Here is a 26,661-nt window from a genome sequence, read left to right on the forward strand (position 1 = left end):
AAATATGAAATAAACGTATGTCTATATGACATGCATATTATTATATTACCATTACTAATATAATTTAAATATAGATATTATATATTCTATTAAATTAAGTTATAAATATAAATTAGTGCTACTAATAATAGTAATGTTAATCACTTGATTCTAAATCTATAAATTTGTAATCAAGAAGATCTGGATTCAAATTGTGTCTTTGTCACCTACTAACTATATAATCATGAGCAAATTACTTAATCTCTCTGGTCTCAGTTTCCTCATCTGTAAAAGAGTCACAATAATATCTGTAGTAGCTACCTCACAGGGTTGTGATAAGTAAATGAGGTAATGTCTTTGTAGACTTGGGGTGTGTGTGTGTGTGTGTGTTGAAAGAGAAAGAGATAGATTGAGAAACAGAAAGAAACAGAGAAACAAAGAGATAGATACAGAGTGTGAGAGAGAAATAAAAAAAAGAGACGGAGAGAGGGGAAAAGACAGGAATGGGGGGGGGGGAACAGCGATTATTTACTTTAATGGTAAAATTCATTTCAATTTACAGCTTTTTTTAAAAGGCCAAAAGCTACTGCCAGAGCAGGACAAATGCACCATTCATCCTAGGGCCCTCCTCTTCAGTTCAGTAGAGTACACAGATCTTTAGAGTGAATAAACATTAGCCATTTGCCTCTGTTTACAGAGATAATAATTACTACTGTAGCTGTGTGGGGTTTTTTTAATGCTAAATATGGAACTTTTGAAGGCAAATATAAAGTTGTAGGGTTTTGAATTCTTTTTTAATTGGTAATGCAACATTTGTACAAATGACAAATATTGTGTTTTTTATTTTTGGACCAAGATTGGAAGGGCTCGTGGTGTTGCTTTATTAATTTTTTTTAGTAGATGTGATTTATGTTATAGATTGGACTCCACATCAATTCAAAGACTTATTAAGGTCACATACTGAATTACTCATCAACTTGATTCCCACATTATTATCTTGTAGACTGATGAAATCATCATCTACACTAATGTAACTACCTCCTTCCAGATCAGTCCTCTTATTTTTCAGACCCCAAGGGCTTCTTTTCTATCATATTCGACACCACTTGAGTGATTGTGAACATTAGTTGCTAGCAGGCTCCCTCCAAGCCATGCTGAAAGGATCTGTTAAGTTGTATCAGCAATGTACATATATTGAGGCCTAAACTCCAATTGGGAGAGAAAAAGGGACCCTGGAGCAGTAGATTGGTATATATGTGGAATCTAGATCATTAAAACTGAAAGAAGCCTTAGAGGGATCTTCATTTTACTTCAGAGAGTTGAACTAATTTTCTTGAGAGTGACACAAGGCATAGATAAACTGAGGCAAGATTCATACTCAAGTTGGCTGCCTTCAATGCTCTACATTCTTTCCACTGTACAATGTTGTCTCAAACCAACATAGGAAACAAAAACCCCTGAAAATCCCTTTCTCCATTGGCATGTACTTTGTCTGATATATCCAGATAATTATCCTAAATTTCTCTTATTTTGCTGATAAACATTTTATTTACATGAAATTAAATGGAGAGTACTTGATACCCTCCATTTAATTAATTTGTGTATTTAACACAATTAGGGGCAATTAGATGGCTTAGTGGAGAAAAAGCTGGGCCTGGAGTCCTGAAGACCTGAGTTAAAATCCAGTCTTCGACACTTACCGAGTGACCCTGAACAAGTCTCTTAATCTCTGCTTCTCTACTGAAGAAGGAAATGGCAAAACACTTCATTATCCTTGCTGAGGAAAACCTCATGTACACTATGGTTCACAAGGCCACAAAGAGGTGGGCATGATGGACCATCAATAATTTGTTGCACTGGGTTGAGAACTGGATTTGATGTAGAAGACCCAGGTTGGGTATGAAAACTGGCTCTTGCTTATTATCTGTGTGAATTAGAAAGTTATTTAATTTCCCTGAACCTCAGCTTTCTTGACTTTAAAATAAAGAAGTTGATCTTTTTTTTTTTGAGGTCTTCTCTTACCTCTAAATTGGAGATCCTTAAGCCTTCTCCAGACTAACATTCTTATGTATATATAAAGCAATTCTTAATTCAATAATTACTCATCTGCATTTTGTCAGGACATATACTATTTTGAAAGTAATAAAAGTACAAATTGACATTTCATCTAATAATCTTCTTACATAAAATAATATTTCATCACCACCAGCTCCCTTCCCTTCCCTCTTGTTGGTTGTGTGTTTGGTTCACTGGGAGTACAGGATAGACATAAGCTGACAATCTCCAGTACTGAAATTCTTCCTCTCAGCTAATGATTGAATCAGAATGCTGAAGCCACAGCACAAAGCTTTGGCCTCTGAAAGGAAGAGTGTCTGATAGGATCCCATATGCTCTCCATTGAATGTTTATCCTTTTCCTGGCTAATATATACCTGCATTCTTGAAATGCCCTAGTTAACTAAGGTTCATATTCATTCCTCTCTTTAAAATTAGGCCAGGTAACAGCTAAAATAAGTAAGGTGAAAGGGGCAACAGGGAATACCAGTTCCAAGTTATGCCAAGAAAGGCCCTTACTAAAAATTGTGAAGGGGTTAAAGCTTCTATTCAGGTCATTTATCTGGGCTCCTGCTCTAGGCACTGATAACTCAAAGCCTGCCATCATCTCTGGCTCAGAAACCTATGCTAAAATTCATCCTCCTTGCACCTAATCCCCAGGGTTTATGGCTGTTGTGCTCATTTCCCTCCCAGCCAAAACTTATCCGTCTGATTCCTTTTACTTTCTGATGTTTGTCATTTAAAGTCCTTCACAATCTGGCAAGTAAACTATCTTTTTTGCTTTCACATTATCTCCATTGCATGCTCTAAGTCCCAGCCAAGCTGACCTACTTGCGTCCCTAAGAACTCAACAATCTGTCTCCTGCTTGTGCACCTTTGGACAGACTGCCCTTCATGCATGGGATACTATCTGTGCTCATGTCTGCTTTATAAAAACCCTAGATTTCTTCAAGGATCAAGTCAAGTGCCATCTCCTTCAAGAAAGACCCAATCTATATAATGGTTTCATAGCAAACTCATTGGGAGAGAAACAGGTTTAAGGCAACTTGTGATTTAACAGAATCAGCATTCCCAATTTCTTCTGTTGTTTCTTCCCTCAACCTCCAATTATCCTGTATTTACTTTCCATTTGTATTAAATAAATATTAATTTCCTGCTGTAAGAATTTAAGCTATTTGAGGACAAAGACTATTTTGATTTTGTCTTTATACCTCCAGGGTCTAGCATAGCACCTTAAACAATAGTAGGCCTGTTGAATTTATCTGATAAACTGAAAGAAGCTATTTCTCTCTGTCTCTGCATTTTTTGTTTAGTCCATTAATACTCAATAGTGGGAATTTCATACATTTGAGGGAGATATTTGGTGACAGGTGGAGACATTAAGTCCCACCACATTGGGACCTGGGTCATCCACATCCTGCTTCTGCTATTGATTGATTCATCTATAAAGCATGCTTAGTGCATTGGGATATATGGTGTGTTTGCTAGGAACTCGGACAAAAATAATCCTTTTTAACGTTGTCATATATAATAGGCTTTTTGCTAATGTTCAATAAGTTAATTATTAAATTATGGGAGAGTTTTATGCATTCCATGACAGACTAATGAGATTACAGAACAATTTTAGGCAGTCACAAATTCTTTTATATGGCCATGGAGAACTACAAGGACAATGATGGTCAATTCCGTTTTATCTGACTGAGGTTGTCTTAACTTGTTCTGGTCCTAGCCCAGTTTGCCATTAGCATAGTCACATTGACTGTGTCTTTCTTGTACTGAAGTAAAAGTCTGCTTTCATTTAATTTTGTGGCATAATTAAGAACAGGAGTTCAAAGAATAGTGCTCTGATAAGCCAACAGTTTAATGTCTGTATCTTAAAAGTATCTAGTGAATAAAAGCTAAATGTCCAATCTAGTTAATGACCCAGCTTTGAGTATAATAGAAAATTAATGAGTTGAATTTCCAAGATAACACATAATAATTGAATAATTACTAACCTTTGAAACAATTTAAGAGTTTATTGATGTCATGTGGAAACACTAGGGATCCAAAATTAAAAATATATATTTAGGTGCAAAGATATTTTTCAATTTTCAGTTGTTAGATTCAGTTAGGCAAGTCAGATCCCAAATGGAAATAAATACACAATTTCTAAGTTAATTTGTAATTATTTTTCCAAGTAAGGTGCTCAGTTTTGATTGTATGTTATAGTAAGAAAGGATTAGATTTGAAGTCAATTTGAATTCAAATTTCACCCCTGCCTTTTTACCACTAGAAGCAGATGGCATAGTAGATAGAGAATTAGGTGTAGAGTCAGGAAGATCTAAATTCAAATACAACTCAGACATTTACTCTGTGTATGATCCTAGGCAAATCATTTGGTTTTTGTCTTCCTCAGTTTCCTCAACTGTTAAATGGGGATAATAAGGGTATTTACCTCACAGGATTATTGTGAGGAACAAAAGAGATAATGTTTATGTCGGACCTACTACAATGTCTGGAATATAATAGATTCTCAGTAAATGCTTGTTTGCTTCTTCCTTACTACCTATTTAACATTTTTCAAGTTACCTCATTCCTTTCAGTCTCATTTTTCAATTATAAAAGGAGATTGAACTCAAAGGTTTCTAAACTCCTTTCCAACTTTAAACTATGATCCTATGATTCCTACTTCCTTTTTTTATTTTAATTTTTTTTTTTTTTCAGAAAAGGACGTATAAAGCACTCCACCTACATCTCTAACTCCATGGTACAATGTATGGACTTCTGGGTTCAGAGTCAGGAAGACCTGAGTTCAAATTCAGAATTAAAAAAACCCTCCTAGCTGTGTGATCTTGTGCAAATCATTTAATTTCTGTTTTCCACTAGAGAAGGAAATGGATGGCCATTCCAGTATCTTTGCCAAGAAAATGCAAAGATCCACAGGATTGTGACATCAGTCATGACTAAAATAACTCAACAACCTTTATAGAAAATATAGGAGAGGGTAAAATCAAAATATATCCCTTAAGTTTTAAAGTTGCTGATATCTAGCTCCCAGCCATGCTATTTCTTGTAAAGAAGTCAAAGTTAAAATTATTCAAAATAATAATAGCCCATATTTATATAATTCAGGTCAACAAATATTTATTAAGCATTTACTGTATACAAGGCATTGTGCTAGGGATACCAAGATAAAAACAGAAATCATTCCCTGTCCTCAGGGGACTTATATTCTAGCATAGTGTGGAGAGTGGAATTTAGTTTCCATGTAAGATTGATGGTGCAAATAATATAACTATATTTGACAAAGATCAGCAAAGTTTTATGAGTAGCCCGGTAATACAGAGGCTGTTTGGAGCCAGAGGCTACATGCTCAAGTTTTCAAATCCCCAGTCCAGTGTTCTCTCCAGAACACTTCACCAAAAGAGGTATCCGAGTGGATTACCCACTTAAATTTAGTTTCATTTCAGGCTTGGTTTTTAGGTTAGAATAAAGTTCTGTGCTTGATTCCCCTGCATAGCTCCAGGGCAGATTTTGATCCCCAATTGTGTTCAATAGAGAGAAAGACAAGGGCCATATGTTCAGATGAAGATATGTGATATAAAGTATAGGGAATTGCAGCAATTGCCTCTTAAAAGCTCCAGTGTGAGCCAAACTGGCTATGATTCTGTGCTAATTGTCTAAGAACATTTTCACCAAAGATACACCTACATTATTTGGAGAAGGGGTGAGGAAAGGAGGAAAAATATCTTTTTAAATGAAAAGAAATATGAATGTAATGATACCTATGCATTTGTTGTTGGTCTGGATATGTGATGTTACCAGTTCAGGGGGAGGGGAGAAAGGGCAGTATTCCATTGTACAAACTCCTTCTATTCATACAAACTAGTAAATTGATAACATAAAGTCTTAAGACCCTCACCTTAAGACATTGAGAAGTTACTTGCTGAGCAACATACTACCCCTTTGTGCCAGGGGGAAAACTTGAACCCCAGATTTCCTGATCCAAAAGCTATCCCTTAATCTATTATACAATAATTGTTCCATCATTATAGTCATGTTGAGTCTTCATGATTCCATTTGGGGTTTTCTTGACAAAGTGGTTTTCCATTTTCTTCTCTGATTCGTTTTGCAGATAAGGAAACTGAGGCAAATGGAGTTAAGTAGTTTGTCCCAGGTCATACAGCTAGTAAGTATCTGAGGCCAAATTTAAATTCAGATCTTCCTGACTTCGTGCTCTATCCACCATATCACTTAACTGTCCATAGTTCTACCTGTTTAAATCAGTCAACAAGTGTTCTATGCCCAGTTAGTGTACTAGACTCTGGAGATACAAATAGAAAAAAAATGAAACTATCTCCACTCCCGTTCAGTTTATGTTTTAATGGAGGAGACCAAAAGAATGTAAAACATACATATGTGTGTATATATATATATATATATATATATATATATATATATATTATGTCATTAATAAATACAAATATACCCAAAATGGTTAAATATATGATAACATGGAGAAAGCTTAATCCTTTGGATTAGCTGTGATGTTATACTTATTGATACTGTTATTTTGTTATTACAAAGATACCCCACAGCCACCTAATGGTTACTTAGCACCCATGTCGTACTGGGACTATTCATGTGCTCTAACAGACAGTATCTCTTTTAGCATTTTTTGCCTAAAAATAAAGCCAAATAAATAATCCACAGTTATGGAGGCATGCTTCAATAAACCCATCTGCAGGCTTTTGTCTGCTTATTTCTGGGCTGATCACTAAAAAATAGAACTACAGAGGTGGAAGGAATCAACTAGTTCATCACTTACCTTTAGGCAACAGTGTTGTCTATCCCTTGCATATATGCCCATTGAAAGTATGTTGGCCATGGTGGGACTTAGCAGAAATGTCAGGTATCTAGGCACATGGAAGCATCTGTTAACATCCACTTGAGAGCCTCATAGTTTGGAGGTGACTCTAGGTTCTAGCTGTTCCAGGGGAACATAAATCCTGATGAGTTGTGTCAGCCTAGAAAAGCTTTGCATGTGCAGCCAGGATTAGATTTTTATGTCATCTGAAGACTAGTTTAATTAATGACTTAAGAATTGACACCAGTTTAGATGCGTGACCCTGGGCAAGTCACTTAACCCCAATTGCCTTAGCAAAAATTTAAAAAAAAAAAAAAGGAATTGTCACCAGTTCGGTCAGAAGATGGCAATACTTTGGGCCTCATTAATTTGAAGGCTCTCTATTAAATCATATATGACTGATAAAATATAGATTATTAAAAGCAAAGAAATGAAGTATAAAAACTCTCTGAAAGACTTTTAGGACCGTGAATTCTTGAAGAGTAGAAAGAATACTATCTCTAGGGCAAAGGATTCTAAATTCAAATCCTTCCCCTTTGAGCTTTGACAGGTCACTGTGCAATGAGGAGGTTGAACTAGATGATCTCTGAGTCTCTTGTAGCTTTAAAAGTATAATCTTATGACCTTTTTGTTTAATAATATCTAAGAGGGATCATTAAGATTTAGAACGTGGACAGAAACTGTCTTCCATAGTTTCTCTGTTTCAATAGATAGATGGGCTCATCAATGAGAGCCTTTCCTCTATCAGTGCAGCATTCTCCCCTTATCATCTTGTGGGTGAAAGTTCATGGCCTTCCCCAGAAACTCCATAAAATATTCACCTTATGTACTGGAGCTTTCCCTTAGACCAGTTAGGATTTTTAGATATCAATGTTATCCATTATACCTCCATCCTAGTTGACTGACTTCCTTTTCTTTTCCAAACATACCTGTCGTTGATGATTTTTTAAAATATCATTTCCTTCTATAAATCATGACAGGAGATAACATGTACAAGACTCTTATCAAGAACTTTAACTAAGTCTCTTAACCTCTTTTCCTTTTAGTCTTTTACTCTAAAAATATAAAGAGAATGATCTTGTCAGTAACACATAAAGTCCTGTGAAGTGATATTGTCCTTTGAGTAAAAGGACTAATGAGAAGGATATAGAAAGTGGGGAGTTGGACATAGTTGATATGTCTTGGCTTTTTGAAACATTTCAATTTTACATCTGCTGTGGTTAAATTTTGTGAAACAACTAAAGTCTGTTAATGATGGGGAGTTTATAGCTGTTTTCATCCTGGATTATATCCTCTCCCTATCCCGACTGAGGACTGCTGCTGACACTTCCCCATGTTAAAACAGGGCTGAGGTCTCTCACCGGGTGATGATGCAGAAATAGAGATCAGTGTCAGATTGAAAACTGGAAGGGGTCCTTACACATCAGCTTGCCCAGTCCCTTCATTTTACACATGAGGAAATGGAACTGAGCTAGCTGAGTTGGAAAGTCTGCATTGGTAAAATGTCAGTTCATTCCAATGCATATGTTAGGAAAGATAATTTATCAAAATATTTGCAAAGCAAATTGGATTCCTAAAGTGGAGCATTGGCTGGGGAAAAAAAAATAACAACAGATAAATGAGGCATTCTTGAGATCCAAGAAGTAGGTAGAGTCCATAGTCTGAAGTCTGGTGAAAATTCACCAAAACTTAGTGTACAGTACTATCTGAGGAGAAGCAAAGATAATTTACTCATAGTCTGTAATATTCAATAAGAATGATGTACATGCATATTCCAGATAAGTGAAACTAACTATATTCTCCATATTCCTCTGAATGAGCTTAAGCTATGGACTATTCTCCATCCTCAGAGGAGGAAATAACTATACAATCAATAACAGACATTTTTTCTCAACTTAATGGCCTCTTTATTTAATTAAGGGTTACGTTGCAAGCTGTCACCTTGTGAAATGGTGTTAAAAATGACAACAGATAATTTTGAAAACTAAAGGCTAAACACAAATATGATTTATTACTTTGCAAGACTCAATAACAATTTGGATGTGAAGAGCCGTAATTTAGTTCAATTTAATTCAAAAGATAGGCGTATAAGATTTGGAACTAGAAGGTATGATAGGTTCAATCTAGTTCATCTCTTTCATTTTACAGTTGAGGAAACTGAGGCCCAAAGACATTAATTAACTTGATTCAACAAATACCTTGCAATCTAATGCAGAGAGCTGAGCTATAGAATGGAGAAAATAAATGGTTAAACAAGGACACAACCTCTGCTTTCATGAAGCTTACCAGATCCAGTGGATTAGGTGACATAAATTAAGTGTAATTCAAAACAATACATGATAAATGCACTTGAAATTTGTAAACAGAGTGCTGCAGGCGATCTGAGGGATGGGAGAGTTATTTACACCCAAGGAGAATCGAGTTAGGTTTCATATAGGCTTAATGAAGATAATAGCCACCAGCCAAATAAACATGCCATAAAATTTAGGAACATAATGTCAAAATAAGGAATTTCTACTTGACAATATTTTAATAGATATCATTACTAGGTTCACATATTTGGCAATGGAAGACCATCATGAAATCCTTGGCATTTATTGTAATCTTGCAACTAAGTCCCATGATTATCCCAAATTCATAGTTTTAGAGTCTTAAAACTGGAAAGGACTTTAGAGATCATCTGATCTAATCTGCTTCTTTAGATGAGGGAAGTAAGACCCATATTACTTTGCCCAAAGTAATGCAGAAAACTAGTGGCAGAACTGGAATGTTCCAATATAATATGTAATTATATATATACATATATATGTTATGTATATATAACAAATCTATTCATATATGTGTGTATGAAGTGAAAATAAAGGCAGAAAGGATGGAAACATGAAATAGATTTGAGAGAGCATAGTGGTTAATGACATGAAATAACCATGACATAAACATCCATCACAGATAACAGAGCTTTTCCATTTATTACATAAAATAGCTTATGCACTCAAACAAATACAGTTAGATAAGATAAGTCACATTGATTAAGCAGTTTGCTTTTGGGGAAACATGACTTTTTATAACTCAGAGGGAAAAGGGGGAAATGAAGATGGGATCTAGGGAGTAAAAAGAATGTGTGTTGAGATGTTGGCTCTCTAAAAGACAGTCTGGGAAAACTGAGCTCCCTTCAAGGTTGTCTCAAATATGCTAATAAGACAGTCTGGGAAAACCAGCATGATTATGATTAATAATAGGAACAGGATGGACTCATTTTAGCAATTCCTGATATATTTCAGAAAGGTCATTTTTCTCTCTGGAGTAGGAAAATAGATGCAACTCAGAAGGCAGCTCAGAGGCACACTGGATAGAGTCTCAGGTTTGGGGTCAGGAAAACTCATCTTCCTTGAGTTCAAATCTGGCTTCAGATGCTTATTAAGCTGACTTACTTTCCTCATCTAAAGAAGTAGATTAGATTGGATGATCTTTAAAATCCTTTCCAGTTTTAAGATTCTTAAACTACGAATTTGGGATGATCATGAGACTTAGCTGTGAGACTTCAATAAATGCCAAGCCTTGCCTCAGTTTCCTTATCTGTGAAATGAGCTGGGGAAGGAAATGGCAAACCACTCTAATATCTTTGCCAAGAAAATCTCTAAAGAGGTGATAAAGAGATCCACAGGTTTGAACAACGAACAGCTCTAACTCTGTGATCCTATAATTCTGTTTCTTTGATTGATTGCCAACAATAAAAAGATTTCAATTTGTCAAATTTGCTAACTTTTTTTCTGAATTCAAATCACAGAAATATTATTATAATTGATCTTCAGCTTTTTTTGATAATAAAGGTACAGTTAACTTGTCCACTTTTTAATAAGTTTTAAAAAGCCACTATAATAAAATATTTTCTACTTCCTAATAGCCATTTGACTGAATTAAATAACCATTATTCTTGGGACTCCCCATAGACAGAAGCCTTAAATAACAAAGCCTTTTATAAAGGTAACTGCAGAAGTACAGCAATGTAAAGTTGCCTTCTAGCTAAGAAGTTGTCTCATTGTCTAGAAGTAAGCTCTTGGGTCTAATTTTACTTTAATATTAAAGATTCCTTAGATATTATTATTATTTGGCCTCTGAAAATCCCAAACACTTCTATTATAGTCCACAACTTCTCTTCCACTGTCCCTACCCTTATCTGAAGTTATGTAAATATAGGAATAGCATTTCTATTCCTTCTGCTTAATACATCGATTATGTTTTCTGCCTCTACTACTACACTTGACAATTTGTTATTTCTCCTTGATGAGCTTATAGGAAATCAATGGCAATAATAAACCTTTAGACCAAAAACAAGGAGTTACAGATGACCAGAAATTAACACCATACAGTTTATTCACTAGAAAGCAAAAAATCAAACAACCCATCCCCGCCCCCCCCAAAAAAAACCCCAAACTTTTATGCTGTTCTTTGGCAATTTACTTTAGTCATTCTTCTTTCTATTTTAGTTTTCCAAGACATTTAAAAAAATTTCTGCAAAACCTTACAGGCAAATATACTCTACTTGGTTCAAATAGACCAAAAGGTTATAGTCTTATTAATCTAGAGATGAAATGCACCCTAGAAGTCAACTAGTTCAACACTCTCATTTTACAGAAAAGACTGAGGATTTAACTCAAGACCTGTAGCTCTAGAATACAGTGTTCTTACTATTATACTATGCTATTTCTGAATGTTAAAAAATGATTTCTATTGAATGGATTATACTTTGGATTGAACATAATCAGCTCCATTTCTTACTTTAACAACTAGGTGTTGTGTAAAAGATTCTATGCAATAGAAGGAGATCTAAGGCAGCACATTAATCCAGGTCTTCCTAATTTCCTAGTTCAAAGCTCTGTCCTTGAAAGTAGAGACTTTTTTTTTTTTTGGTTTTTCATCCTTTGCACATATCCTTTGGTGCTTAATAAATGCTTGTTAACCAGATGGCTGTGTAATATCTCCTATTTTCTAAATGTCATCTCTAGAAAGAGAGTTCTTAATGTAGAATTCCCTCTACCAGTTCAGGATTGTACTTTCTTTCCAATATGATCCTAGATTTTTCTGGGACATTGAGAGATTGAGTGACTTACCCAGAATTCCACAGCTATTATATGAGAGGTGGTTCTACCTCTGATAATAATTATTTATAATAAATAAGTTGTTTCACCTCTATTTTCCTTATCTTAAATATATAGCGGCTTAAAATATACTGGCTGTTTAGATATAGCATAGATGGATGAGGTAGTTTTCATCTTCAAGATATTATTTATGTCGTCTATTTTAGAAACTATCCACTAAATTTCTCCTTCACTGCTTCATTGTGGTATAGATATCAAACACTGACCTTGAAGCTCTAGCTCTGGCACTTCCTACCAATATGGAATGCCTTTGTCTTTGGGCCTGACAATGGATTTTTTAGTCTGGGGACTAGTCTGGCTAAGTTCAGAGAAGCTGTTAGTTAGTTAGTTAAATGGGCCAGTAGATAGAGGTCTGTGGTTGGAGTCAAGAAGAACTGAGTTCAAATATGATCTTGGGTAATTCTTACCTGGGTAAAACCGGCAAGTCACTTAAGCTCCCTTTGTCCCAGTTTCCTCAGTTATTAAATGGGAATAGTAATATTACCTCTCTCCCATGTTATTTTGAGAATCAATCGAAAAAAATATTGTCAAAAAGAGCTTAGCTCTAAACCTGAGTCATACATTTGTTTCCATCCTTCCTCATCCCCAGAAGACTGGTCAGCAGGTAATGAGTTTTTTTGACCACAGCAAATCATGAAACCACCCATTGATGAATGGATAGTGATCAGTGGTAAGCATATCTCTGAAATCCTTTGAAGTACTGAATTATGCTTTAGGAAAAGAGCCTCCAGAGACTTGTTTTTAGTTCTTAAAGCAGTAATATTTCATTGCTTAATGTGATATTATCGTTAGCTCCTGGGGGTTCTCCATCAAATTTATAATACATCCAGTGGTTTCTATTGTATCTCTGTGAATGCTCTAAAATGAGATGGTATACAAAGTGCTTTGTAAACCTTAAAGCTCTATGTACATATTAGGTATTAATTATATTGCATGAGGTAGCATAAATAGCCCTACATAAAAATGAAGTAAGCAGCTGCTTATGTGGTCTTATTTGCAGAGCACTGAGAGAGCAGCTTACTGAAAAATATGCCCTTGGGAAGCAACAAGATACAAAGAACAAGCAAGCATTAGCTCTGGATTATCCCAGATACATACACACACATCACATACTCTTATGAATAGGAGGATCAAATCCTGCATGTGCTGATAACTACTTTTTGTGATCTTGGACAAGTTGATTCCCTTTCCTCCCGGGCCTCTGTTTCCTCATCTGTAAAATTAGGACTTTGATTAGATGGAGTCTGAAGACTCTTCCAGATGCAGAGCTAGGCTCCTGTGAACCCCCTCTGGCCACTACCTCTGCAATACCCCGTTAATGTTCTGATATATTAATTAGTACATTAACCATAATGATTCAGTATCATTTTAGTGTGTAACAAGGCTCTGTGAAAGGGATTTGGGGCAAATGAATTTGGGTGGAGCAGAATGAAGATGGTCAGGGAAGATTAAGAGCATGTAGCCCTGAAGTAGACAGCTGGACAGCAGCTGGAAGATTGTGTGCTGGCAACTAAACATAGAAATGCTGAAAGAGAAAGGCCTTGAAAAAGAAAGTGGGACATTCACCAAAGACATTTTTGCCTGCTTCAAAGTCTTGCCTAGGGCAAGACTTCCAAGACAAAATGAGAGAGGAAGCTGCTGTGATCCTGTTCAGCTGGAGGCAAAACAAAGGACTAGATGGGATGTAGTTATGTTGAAGCACCTGTCTCTTCCACATTTGACTCACTCACTACATCCCCCATCACACACTCAGTTATGGGCAGGTCCATTTTTCTGACTTATGTAATCAGATGCTTGGAAGCGCTTTTCCTCATTTCTTAAATAAGTGTTGGAAATCAGCATTAATTACAATTGCGGAGTCCTGCATAAAGACCAACTATTTCCAATCTCTGGTTTTTTCCTTAGGAAACAGTCTCCAGAATTTAGATAAACATATACACCATCTTTTTCAAAATAATTACATCTGATATTTTGCCACTGACCCACTTACAGCAGAAGACAAATCCAGTCCCTGCATTATTTAATTAAATATGGTCAGCATTTTCAGATGAATGGCATTGAAAAATGAAGATGCAAACTAAGCAGAAATGTGGTCCAACTAAATTTTGAGCTTTCTGCTTTTCCCCTTCCCTTTCCCCCATTCTTAAATTTAACCTATATGCTTTGCTTTATTACAAAGTGTAAAATTTTGTAGATCTTAATTACTTAAAATATCCTCCCAAACATTAAGTGATACACCCTAATTATTCCAAATGTATCATCAGGACAATGTTCTGGACTATTTCTATAAGTTCACTATTTATGCAGCTTGATTTTACTAATCAAGAATACCAGAATTTTCTTCTTAATCTCTTTCTCTCCCTTCTCCCCTTCTTTCTCTCTCTCCTTCCCCTAACCTCTCTCCTCTCTCCTTTCTTTCCCTTTTCCCTCCCCACTATCTTTTTTCCTCTTCATTTTCTTCCCATTTTCCCCCCTTTCTTCTCTTTTCCTCTCTTTCCTCTCTCTTCTTCACTTCCTCCACTCTATTCTTCTGTTCTATTTACAAAAAGTATTTTACAATTAAAACAAACATGTTACAGATGGTTGACCATAAGGGAAAATAATCTGTTAATCACTTTAACCTTGGTCCAAGGAAAATTCATGCCTTCATTTTCTAGTCATCTGACTTTAGAGGAACTTTGTGTTGAAAAGCTTCATAATTATTTTCAATTAAATTAAATTCAACAAGAATTTCATAAGTGTCTAAAACACTAGGGATACAAGAAAAATACAAGAGACCTTGTCTTTTAGTGGCTTCCATTCTCTTAGATGGATACAGTTGAGCAAACATCTAGTTTTATATACATATCATAATTTGAGGAAGGAGAAATCACCAAGATATGGAGAAATCTAGAAAGGCTTCTTGAGGAAGCTACTGAATTAATCACTGAAGGAAAGTAAGTATATGGAGGGAGAGAGGAGAAAGGAATACATTCCAAGTCTGGGGGACAACTTGTGCCAATGCACAGAGGAGAAAGAGATGGGATATCAGGTTGTGAGAACATCCAGTAATTCAATTTAGCTGGAAGATATGTGAAGGGAAATAAAGAGAAATATAGCTTAGAACAGTAAAGTAGGATCCAAAATTTGAGTCTGCTTCATTAGTTGGGATGGGGACAGGAGAAAGCATCTTCAAAGAAGTCAATGGAAGGCTAGGTGATTTTTTTAGGATTGGATTTTGTCTTTTTTTTTCCCAAGTCCATAAATGTATGTTGACAGATTTAGAATGCCTGGATACTTAAGTTATTTAAAACCTTTATGATTTTAAATTTCCCATATTATTGCTAGGAGAAAAGAAACCCTTGGGATGCTTGTTTAAGGAGCTGTTAGTCAGAAGGGCACTTAAGTGAGAAATGTGTCAGCAGTTATTTGTTTGCAAGGCTGGCTACTATAGATTAAATGCTTTCAGGAATCCTCCTTGTGTAACACTTTTCTCTGGAGTGAGACTGAAGTTTGATAAGTGAAATCTTAAGGGTATTAACATCTTTCCACCTTCTTTTTATTACAGCCCTGAAGATGGTGAGATACATCCAGAAATCTGCAGGCTTTACATCCAGTTGCAGTGCTGCTTAGAAATGTACACCACAGAGATGCTAAAATCCATATGTCTGCTAGGATCTCTTCAGTTTCATCGGAAAGGTATCTCATTTTCCAAATTGTCAGAAATGCAGATGAATTTATTACTAAAATATAAACTTTCAATATGTGGTATCATTTCAACTTACAGACCCTGTAATTGTGATGGAGTGGATCTTAACCTCTACTAATCATAATTATAAGATTACATTATCAGTGAAGGGCACCAGAACACATTGGGAAGAGAGCTAAATTATCATCCCCTACAAGTATACAATCCTATATGTAGATATACTGATTATTTGGGTCAAGAGTCCCAAAAAGTTGAAATAATTCTTTGTCTTTTTTCTCCTACTATCATGTATATAGACATAGACATAGCTCCATTAATAACCTAAAATGTTCAGAGATTTTTAGAGGTGGATGTGCCATATTTCAGAATGGTCTGTATCATTTCAGGGTAAATTATATACATGTGACACACAAAAAAGCAATAGAATAAAGAGTGATGGATAAGGAAAAATGTGGAAGATTCTTTCATTCATTCATCTACTTGGCAAATATTTTAGGACATTTCAATGTAAACTAGAGCAAGTTACTGAGAGAATTACAAGAAATGAACCCCTTGATTATATCTTCTACCCAGAAAGCTATCCCCAGATTCAAGTCTTAATTTTGGTCATCATCCACTCAACTCCAAAGGTTTTTGAGCCTCTGCCGTTGTCTCTTTTACCAAATCAACAAGAGGACACATTTGTCACAAGACACTTAATTAAACAAGATAGGGGAAGTAAAGGAAAACCTCACATATACAACACACATATACTACTAACTGGAATAAAAACATGAAATGTGTAACTAAGTACATTCTTGGAAGAGGTCATATGGGCAAAGTACAGTGGAGTGGCAAGAACAATGGAATTAGACCCAGGAGTCTATAAGAAATGATGAACAGGCTGATTTCAGGAAAACCTGGAAGGACTTACATGAACTGATGCTAAGTGAAGTGAGAAGAACCAGGGGAACAATACAGTAACAAGAAGATAATGTGATGATAAGCTGTGATGGACTTGGCTCTTTTGAACAATCCAGTGATTAAAAAAAAAAAAAAAAAAAAAACCCAATTCCAATAGACTTGTAATGGAAAGTGCTATCTACACCCAGAGGGAAAACTATAAAGATTGAATATGGATCAAAGCATAGTATTTTCACCATTTTTGGTTGCTGCTTGTTTGCTTGTTTTTTTTTTTTTTTCTTTCTCATGCTTTTTGTCTTTTGATCTGATTTTTCTTGCACAGCAGGACAAATATGGAATTATGTTTAAAAGAATCACACATTTTTAACCTATATTGGATTGCTTGTTGTCTTGGAGAGAGGGAAGAAAGGAGAGAGAGGGAGAAAAATTTAGAACAGAAGGTTTTGCAAAGGTGAATGTTAAAAAAAACTATCTTTGCAAGTATTAGGAAAAATAAAATTCTATTTAAAAAAGGAAAAAAAAAGAATTTAAATTCTAATTATTTTTTTTTCTCTCTCTCCTTTACCTCCCCCTACTCAAGACAGCCAGTAATCTAATATAGGTTATACATATACAATCATTTTTAAGATATTTCCATATTAGTCATGCTGGAAAAGAAAAATCAGAACAAAAAGGAAAAACCACGTGAAAGAAAAAATAAAACAAACAAAGATAAAAATAGAATGCTTCAATCCACATTCAGTCTCCATAGCTCTTTCTCTGGATGCAGATGGATCACACATGTTTAATCTATATCAATTGCTTGTTGTTTTGGGAAGAGGAAGGAAGGAGAGAGAGGGAGAAAATTTTAGAACACAAGATTTTGTAAAGATGAATGTTGAAAACTGTCTTTGCATGTATTAGGGAAAAAATACTATTTTAAAAAAGAAAAAAATTAAGTTCCAATTTTTTCCCTTCTTCTCCATTATTTTCCCCATCTATTTGAATTTTCCATCCCAAGTCTATTTGAATTTTCTTAGATCTTTGTATTGCTGAAGAGCTAAGTCTGTCATAGTTGATCATTGTATAATCTTGCTGAAGTGTATACAATGTTCTCCTGGGTCAGCTTTCTTCACTCAGTATCAGTTCATGGAAGTCTTCCCAGGCTTTTTTTGAAATCAACCTGCTCATCATTTCTTACAGAACAACAATATTCCATTACATTCACGTATCATAACTTATTCCCCATGACTATTCCCCAGTTAAGGGGCATTCACTCAGTTTCTAATTCCATGCTACCACAAAAAGAGCTGCTACAAACATGTTTACACATGTGGATCCTTTCCCTTCTTTTATGATCTCTTTGGATACAGACCCAGTAGAGACACTCCTGGATCAAAGGGTATGTGCAGGTTTATAGGCCTTGGGCATAGTTTCAAATTGCTCTGCAGAATGGTTAGATTAGTTCACAACTCTATCAACAAGGCATTAGTGTCCCAGTTTTCCCATATTATCTCCATCATTTATCATTATGTTTTCCTGTCATCTTAACAAATCAGATGAGTCTGAGGTGGTACCTCAGAGTTGTTTTAATTTTCAAGAGGAAAATGGATTCTAACATGAAGAATAAGTGATTTAGAATTCTAGCTCCTAGGACCTGGGGCCATTTTCCATTTCCCCCATTCCAGCTTCTCACTGGTTGGAGAAAATGCACTTTCTGATCTATATCTTCAATTCTCTTGGTTGGGCTTTTCTCTTGAAGTTCTATGCAATACCCACACAAGCTCTCCCCCATAGCCATACCTCCCACAGGCACATCTATTCAGTTTTCAAAAAGCCAGCCCAGGTCATTAGGCTGTTTTTAAAAATTGCTTTTTTTCTGCCTTAATCACTTCTTACACTTAATCTGGTGTTTGAGGTTATGCTAAGAACATTCTCTTTGAGATTTCTTTCAACTATTGTCATGCCTCTGGTTGCTGACCAATGTCATGGGTCAGCTCTGGAATTTTACTGAGCAAGACTGCAGAGGATAGTGGAATTAGTGGCTACTTAGTCTTCATTCTTACCAACAAAAAGAAATCACTGTTTCCCCCACAGAAGCATAAGAAGCATAATCCCTACCAAAATCAGTTCAAAGAGTGATCAGGTTGGGAACATAAGAAATGGGATGCGATCTGCATCAAGAAGGTTAATTAGGATTTGAATAAGAGGAAGGGCAGTCTAGGGATGAAGATGAAAAAGAAAGAACTGAAGAGTTATTGACAGGAACAAAGCCCTGGAATAGACTAGAACTTGATGGTTTGAAGATATAGTGAAAAGACCTTCCTATACACATAGAGGGATTTGTATTGAGGAGAAGCTGAAAATAAATTTTTAATAGGTAGATTAGGATCAGATTACAGAAAGTTTTGAATGCCAGTTGAGAAACTGGATTCATAGTTTGTGGGCATATGAATATAAAGAAAAAAGCACTCTATAAAACATGTCAAAATATTTTAAATGAAAAAGAAATTCCTCAAAGTATATATAATAGGTATTAGGGAGCCCAGCAGATAGAGTACAGTCAGGAAAAAGTCTGACTCCGGAAAATTCATCTTCCTGAGCTCAAATCCAGTTCTGAGACTGTGTGACCCTGCACAAGCAAGTCATCCAGACTTCAGAAATTATGAAAGAATTTAGCTGTAAGACTGATGGGGAGAACCAGGGGTTCATGGGTTCCTAGACCAGGGCATATGGCAAGGCCCACAGTGCCTTGGGATGCATTTCTAAAGTCCATGGTGGTATAGGGTGGTGTTGGGGAGGGGAGCCTGAAGACACAAAAACTGAGCAGATGGTAAAGTCTGGTGGTCCTTAGGGAGCAATGGCAGCCCAGATGGTCAGGCCAGGTGGTCCTCAGTCTTAATGGAATGATTGCATCTGGTGCCTCTCTGATGAATTGTTGTGAGCAGCTATGTCCACCTTGTAGCTGGGGGGCTCGAGAAGCTTAGGCTGGTAACTGCTGGGAAAGAAGGAAGGGCGTAATAGCAGAAAAGAGAGTGCTCTGGGTGTTTGAGGGTGAGGGGGGAGAGGAGAAATGGCAGCTGAGTTGAGAACAAAACGTCCATGCTGACAAGTCCTATGTGTCCTGGTGGATGGCTGGATGGAAGGAAGCCTGGTCTGGGCAGCTAGGGTCCTGCCAAAAATAGAGGGACAAAAGGCTTGAATCAATCTTCCCTCAGAAATCTCCACTCTGGAGTAAGTCACAAAGCTGCAGAAATGTGTTGTTTCCTTCCCCCACTCCCTAGCCTTCAGGAGAAGACCCTTTTTCACATATAAGGAGAAAGTTTAAGGAATAAAGCCTGTTGTACATATGTATACATCAGGCTTTCCATCTGCACCTGACAGCAACTATAATCAGAATCTTCATGTTCAAATATAAAGGCCATATGAATAGATAGGTATCTATCTGTGTGGGTATTCATAGGCCCAGCAATAGTGTTTATACTTCAACCTGGCTCTCCCTTAATGTCAGCATGAAGCTTATCTCACTGAAGAGAAACATCTAGGACTTTCTATCTGGGTCACTAGTGGAAGTCTCCTCCCAGGCCAACTGAATGTCTCTGTAATAAATAATATGGTTGTGGCAGAGAGGCACATGAGGTGTCAGAGATAAATGAAGCAAATGAGGCTGAAGAGTGTGAAGCAGTTCCTTTCTGGGTGCATTTTTGGCATGAAAGGTTTAAAAGAATGATTATCGAAATTGTAGTTGAGGGAAAGAAATGAGAATAGTCTTCTGGTGGATGAGCGAAAATGATTTATTTAGCAAATTAAGTCCTTATTTAATAACTTCTAAATTAATTGTGGTAAGCTGCATTTCCCTGACTCAGGAACTCAGTACAAAACTCCGAGGAGTGCTATTCATTATTAAAAAAAAAAAAAAAAAAAAAGTATTGTTTTCCAATTCCTTCCTGATACAAGAAAGAATTTAAAGGGCAATCATGTGGGGCTTAATTTTTTTCCCCCTTTCACAACCCAACTTTCCTTTAATGCTTCATTTGTAATAAACCAAACCATGATTTTAAATTCACTATAAAATAATATGAACATATATTTAGAAAGAAAAGAGACATCTGAGATTATCCAGTTCACAACCAACCTGCATCTCACCCTTAACCAGATCTGAAGGCTTTCACACTTACTTTCTCAGGCCTCTAAGATATTTTCCCCTTTTTTCAGGTGTCAGTAGAAGGTTGACAGTGCAGACAGAGGACAGAGGATAACTGTGAAGCACAGCACTATATAAATGTTAGTTATTATTGTTTGATGGGGATCAGAGAAACTTAGAGTTAGGGGGAAAATGAACAAGAAAAAGATGTCACAAATGTCACCTACCTGAAGTTGACATACTACCCAAATTCCTAGGGTCTTCCCTCTACTATCTTAGGCAGCATAGCTCACTCACCTATTTATTACATTTTCTTGAATCGTCAGGCCCCCCAAAATTCATCACTCAATTGATGATCAACCTCCTTCTGAATCTTTCTAGAGGTTCTATTTAACAGTCTATCATCAGACCCATATTTAATGCCTTTCCAGCTTGGTAGGCTAATTTTTGTAATTTATTTCTTGTATTCCACTGACCATGGTATTTGAGAACCTAGGGTCATCTCTGTGCCACAATAAGGCAAATAATAGGAATTTAGTAGGACATAAATGAATTTTTTTTTAAGTAAAAATTTCCCTGGTATGGGAAGCTCTATTTCCTTTGTCCCTTTAGACTGGAGAAAACAGAGCACCAGGAAGTTTTATTTATATTTTAAGAACCTAGAATATACTAAGAAGGCTGTAAATATACTTCTTTTTTTTAAAATTCACTTAAATTCATTTTTTTCAGTTAACATCTATTCATTTCCTCTCTCATTGAACAAAAAATATGAATAGTTATGTTGTAATTTTAATTGTGATAATTTTGAATTTAGGAAAAGGTTATGTATTTTTATAATATTGAACTGTCTGAAAATGACCCTAATGAGGTCACCTAAAATGCTTTGGCCTTAAAATTAAGCTTGGATTCATACAAACCTTTCTACCTAAGAAATGGAGAAAGGAAGTCAGTCTATTGTTTGTGAGTGTAAAGTTAATCCTCTCACTGTGGTTTTCTTGCTGCATGATGATGAAAACAAGGGCATGAATTATTATTTTATAAAGGTTGTGATAGTACAAAATACACATATTTACATCTCTTCTACTTAAAGGGCAAGTATCTATGATTTCACCTATATGAAACAAAGCCAATTTAACAATAATGAGGCAAAAACATCCTGTGAGCATTAAAAAAAAAAAAAAACATGTATCATAAAAGTACAATGACTAAAGCTTTTATGCTTTATTTAAGCATATTTATAATAATTATATAATTATAAGCATAATCAAAGCTTAAATTAATTATTAAAGCATATGGCATTAAAAAATTTATTTAAGGCCCTTTGAGCCCTTATTGATTGTCTCTTGACTGGTTGACTACATCTTAGTGTAGCAATGATTATTCTTGCCCCAATTGCTTGAAGGTCAGGGGTGTTACATTTCTACCCTTTCCTTAGTGTTCTCTAAAGCCCTTAAGAGATTGGGGATGGAATCCCTCCTCTCTGTCATTGGTTCAAGCTCCTTCTAAATTGTTCCAGATTAGGAATCTAAATCTCACAGTTCTATTTAACTATTTAAGTTAGCTAAGCTTTTATAAGGAATCATTTTCTACATATGTACAAGAATAAACATACCATCATTTCCCAGGCCACCCATACTACAAGCTCATGTCTACCCCAAAAATACTTTGGATTCTAAGGAGAGCAGGTTCAGTTCCACCAATTTCCAAGCCCTAAATCCTCCCTGGGCTTGTTTCTGTGCACCTCAGTTTCTCAGAATTTTCCTGCTCGTCTGTCAGCAACATTTAATTTGGAATTCTGGTTTCCAAGGTCCCTATAGGTTCAAGCTTTCAGATTGGGGATCTCGTTCCTTACAGTTAAAACTGAAAAGGACAAACAAAACAAGACCAAAACTTTAGCCTCTTTCTTGGGGTTCACAGAGCCTAAAGAAAAGGGAGGCAATCCTTCCCTTACTACCAACCCACACTCCTTCAACCCCAATCCCCTCCCTGACCCACTAAGTTAGTACACTATGCCCTTGCTAAGAGAAAATAACACCTTCCTTATTGAAAAGAGAGAGAAACTGCCTCAGTCAGGCAATTCCAAGTGCACTGCCACTGAAAAGAGTCAGCTCCCATCCACATAGTGGTCCAACACAGATTGTCCCCCATATAGTGATCCTCGCAAGAAACAGGTCCCAGGGGAGGCCTCCATCTTAAGAAGTCTAGGTATACACCAAAGCCCCATTACATTAATAAACTAATTTCTAAGTCAGCAGCAGATTAGAAGTAACTAATCAAAAAAGAAGATGTTAAGGGCAAACACTTTGACAGTGAGCAAAAGTTAAAGCTGACAACCTAAAATGAAAAACAAAAAGTTACCTAAAATAAAAACAGAAACTCTAATCTACTGACAATAGGCACAAATCCTCAAAAGTTTAATGGTATGAGTATATTCAACATAAATGGCTCTCACCTTCATGAGCATTAAAAGTATTACTGCATTATAAAATAGTAGTGATTTATTTTTATAATGATAACTCATCAAAAAATGTTAAATTCCATAAATGTGCTAAATTTAATCTTAACAAATCAAGGAAAATTTTATTTTAAAACCATTCCCATTTTAAAATGAACAAAACAGAAGCATTTATTGGCAAAGATCTGAGTTTCTTTTTTTCAATTTTTTTTTTAAATTTTAAAACCATTTCCATCAAAAAATGGGCAGATTTGTTTTATATTTTAAAAAGATAGATCTTGTATCTTGTAGGTACACTGTTGGATAAAGACTTAAGAAAATCTAGGTATAAATATCCTCTCAGACACTTACTAGCTCTACCAATGAGCAAAGCATATAAGCTTTTTGAACCTTTTACTCCATTTTCTATAAAATGGATGTTAAAAAAAACAACTATTTCACTACGTTATTGAAGTATCAAATGAGATAATATAGGTAAAGCGCCATATAAATGCTAGTATTATTATTTCCTAAAATGCCAGGTAAGTGAGGTGCTATTATTATATATAGAAATTCCCTTAATCAATCTGGTGCTTTTCTGAGAATGAAAAACACCACCTTCCAGAAACAAAGAAAACTTAGTGAGGTTTCTAATGCACAATTTTCTGTTTAGATGGCCCTCACTTTTATCCTTTTGGGATTAACAATACATAAATACATATAACTTTGAGCCTTTGACTTTATGGATATTTATAAAATGATGATTTGGATCACTTATGTTCTTATTATAAGAAAATGAAATGTTTCCATAAAGGAGATTGTATTATGTCCCTCTCAGAACTATTATAATCCTATTATACATTTTAATTTTGTCATTTTTAAATTTTCTTTTAAACCTTAAAGAATGTCTGGCTGTTTAATGATTATAAATATAAAAGCATATCATTTTATTTTGTCTCCTGTTTATAGTAATGAAAATAATAGTTGATATTGATATCGTACTCAAAGGATAATGAAGTCTTTCCCATGTATCATTTGGGGACAGTTAAGTGGCACAATGAATAGAGCAACTTGTTCTAGAATCAGGAAGATCAAAGTTCAAATCTGACCTATCAATTACTAGGTATATATCCTTGAGTAACTCAGTCTCGGTTTGCCTCATTTTCTACAACTGTAAAATGGGCATAATAATAGTACCCACCTCCCAAGGTCAGTCACAGTGAAGACCAAATGAGATAACAACTGTAAAGTGCTTACCACAGCACCGGGCACATAGTAGATGCTACATAAATGCTCATAGTTGTTTTTGTTCTATTCAATATAAACTGCAGCCTTGTGAGAGAGGTATTGCAAGTTCTCGTTTTTTAGATCTAGGAAGCCAAAGTTTAGAGAAGTTATGGAGTCAAACTTACCTGCTTTTTAAACATGTTCTTCACATTTTATGAATTGTCCTGGTAGAAAAATTCTATAAAGAACCAAAGACTGAACAAGGCTCTTGCTCACAAAATCTCTTGAACTTAGCAAGTACAGGAATGGCGAGGAGACTGAATGTACCTAGCAAAAATAGGAGCAATCATCATGTGAAATATAGCCAAGGGGAAGCAGTACTGTTTTCATAAAAGTTGTTTTCTGAAGTCGTTGAAGGCAGACCAGAAGATCTGAACCGTGAAAGATCTTAGGATTTTATGGAATGGACCTAATCAACTACTTCAATTTAATCAATTCAGCGTTACAGGGACAATTAAACTTGTCAGCCGTTCTCCCATAACTCATGTTCTCCTGGCTTTATGTTAGCTGCTTACATATTTTTGTGGCCTTCCATCAGATTTGTGACCTTAATGAATAGCATAGAAAGTGGGATTTGGAATTATCTGTCATGAAAATAAAGTTTGTCAAAGTCCCTATAGGGCAACTAGTTGGCACAGTGGATAGAATGCCAGACCTGGTGTCAAAAAGACTTATCTTTCTGAGTTCAAATAAAAAATCTTACCAGCTGTATGACCCTGTGTGTGTGTCACTTAACCCTGTTTGCCTCAGTTTCCACATCTGTAAAATGAACTGAAGAAGGAAATGTCAAACCATTACAGTATCTTTGCCAACAAAATTCCAAATGGGGTCACAAAGAGTTGAATATGATAGAAAATGATAGAACAACAACAAAAGCCCTTAAAATTAATGAAGCTATAAGTATATATTGAGGCCATTTCTTTTCAATCCTCACATTTGTCGTGATTAAAGCAATACTTCAGAAGATGCATGATTTCATTAACATGACCACTTTATTGAAATAAATTACAATTCCTTTATTTCTAGGGAGAAAGTTTCATGAGATTTTGGGGTAAAAAAAATCTAAAACATTTTCTTCTAAGTTATAAATGGAGTGTAAATGATGTTTGTAATCAATTTTATATCAGACAGGTATGCATAAAAAAGGTAGTGATGGAGAATGTGGTGGGATGGGTAGTGTGCATGTGTATGTGAAGAAACAGATGGCCTGTCAGTTTCATCCAGTCCTTTTTGTTCTCATGCCTAAATTCATTTGCATGTCAATTGAGGAGAATCATGGGCAGCTAGAAAGCTTTATCACTTCAGTTCCAGAATATCTCCTATGAAATTTTAGAGGATATTTGTCCCTAAAATTGGGTTTTGGAGGTTAAAAAAATTACAACCAGCAACTTATCAGGCATTAAAATGAATTTTCTAACACCAAGTCAATAAATGCCTGGGTCCAAGGATCTATTGTTAATTCCAGGACAAAGATGCTCAAAAGAATAGACAAAATTAACCCAGAGGCTTTTGCAAGTTTTTGCTGGTTGCCGAAAGAGAGCAGTCGCTGCTGGCCCTATACAACGCACTAAGCTACCCTGTCCTGGTCAGTGAGAGGCCTTCCAGAGTACCACGCCGTAGCAGGAAGAAGCTGGCCTGCAGAGGCTTCATAAGGGGACCCCAGAAGGTAGCAGCGTGGCCACCAAAAGATCAATTGGGTTCCCTAGCCAGACTACATGAGTAGGAGCTAGGATATCACATTCAGCAGAGACAGTAGAACACTCCCCAGACACTGGAGATTTAGTGCCCAGCTCAGAACAGCATAAAGGCAGACAATAAAATAAAAGGTGCCCTGGTCATCTGCCCCTATATCTATGTTCTCTGTCCAAAGGTATTTCCTTTGTATGTAGATCCTCCAAATGTGTTCCCTGGTCATTCTGTGGATGTGGTAACCTGAGGAAGAGCATATGCCATGTTTTTATAAGGAGCAATCTCTTATCTTTATTACTTTATATTTTATATATTTTACCTCATTTGCTATGCTATTTAATTAAATGTCATTTACTTTGAATTCATATGTTAACTGGCTGGCTAATAAAAATACACACATTGTTGAGGGTCCATTAAGTATAATTTGAAGTAGATGCTGACCCAGAGAGTGCTTCAGACTAGAGTTTTCTAGGCACCCATGTGGTAGGGGCTATAA

General features: G+C 35.9%; 1 protein-coding gene across 3 annotated transcripts in view; it reads left to right on the plus strand.

The window, feature by feature from the left end:
• The window catches only part of RGS7BP (regulator of G protein signaling 7 binding protein), a 117,554-nt gene that overhangs the window by 56,048 nt on the left and 34,845 nt on the right, over positions 1–26,661 (plus strand). For all 3 annotated transcript variants that reach the window (XM_031965535.1, XM_031965521.1, XM_031965529.1), the window contains exon 3: positions 15,589–15,719. In XM_031965535.1, the coding sequence (XP_031821395.1) occupies positions 15,589–15,719 (131 nt within the window). The remainder of the gene's footprint in view (positions 1–15,588; positions 15,720–26,661) is intronic.

Source organism: Sarcophilus harrisii, chromosome 1, assembly GCF_902635505.1.
Source record: "Sarcophilus harrisii chromosome 1, mSarHar1.11, whole genome shotgun sequence".
In the NCBI taxonomy this organism is placed as follows: Eukaryota; Metazoa; Chordata; class Mammalia; order Dasyuromorphia; family Dasyuridae; genus Sarcophilus; species Sarcophilus harrisii.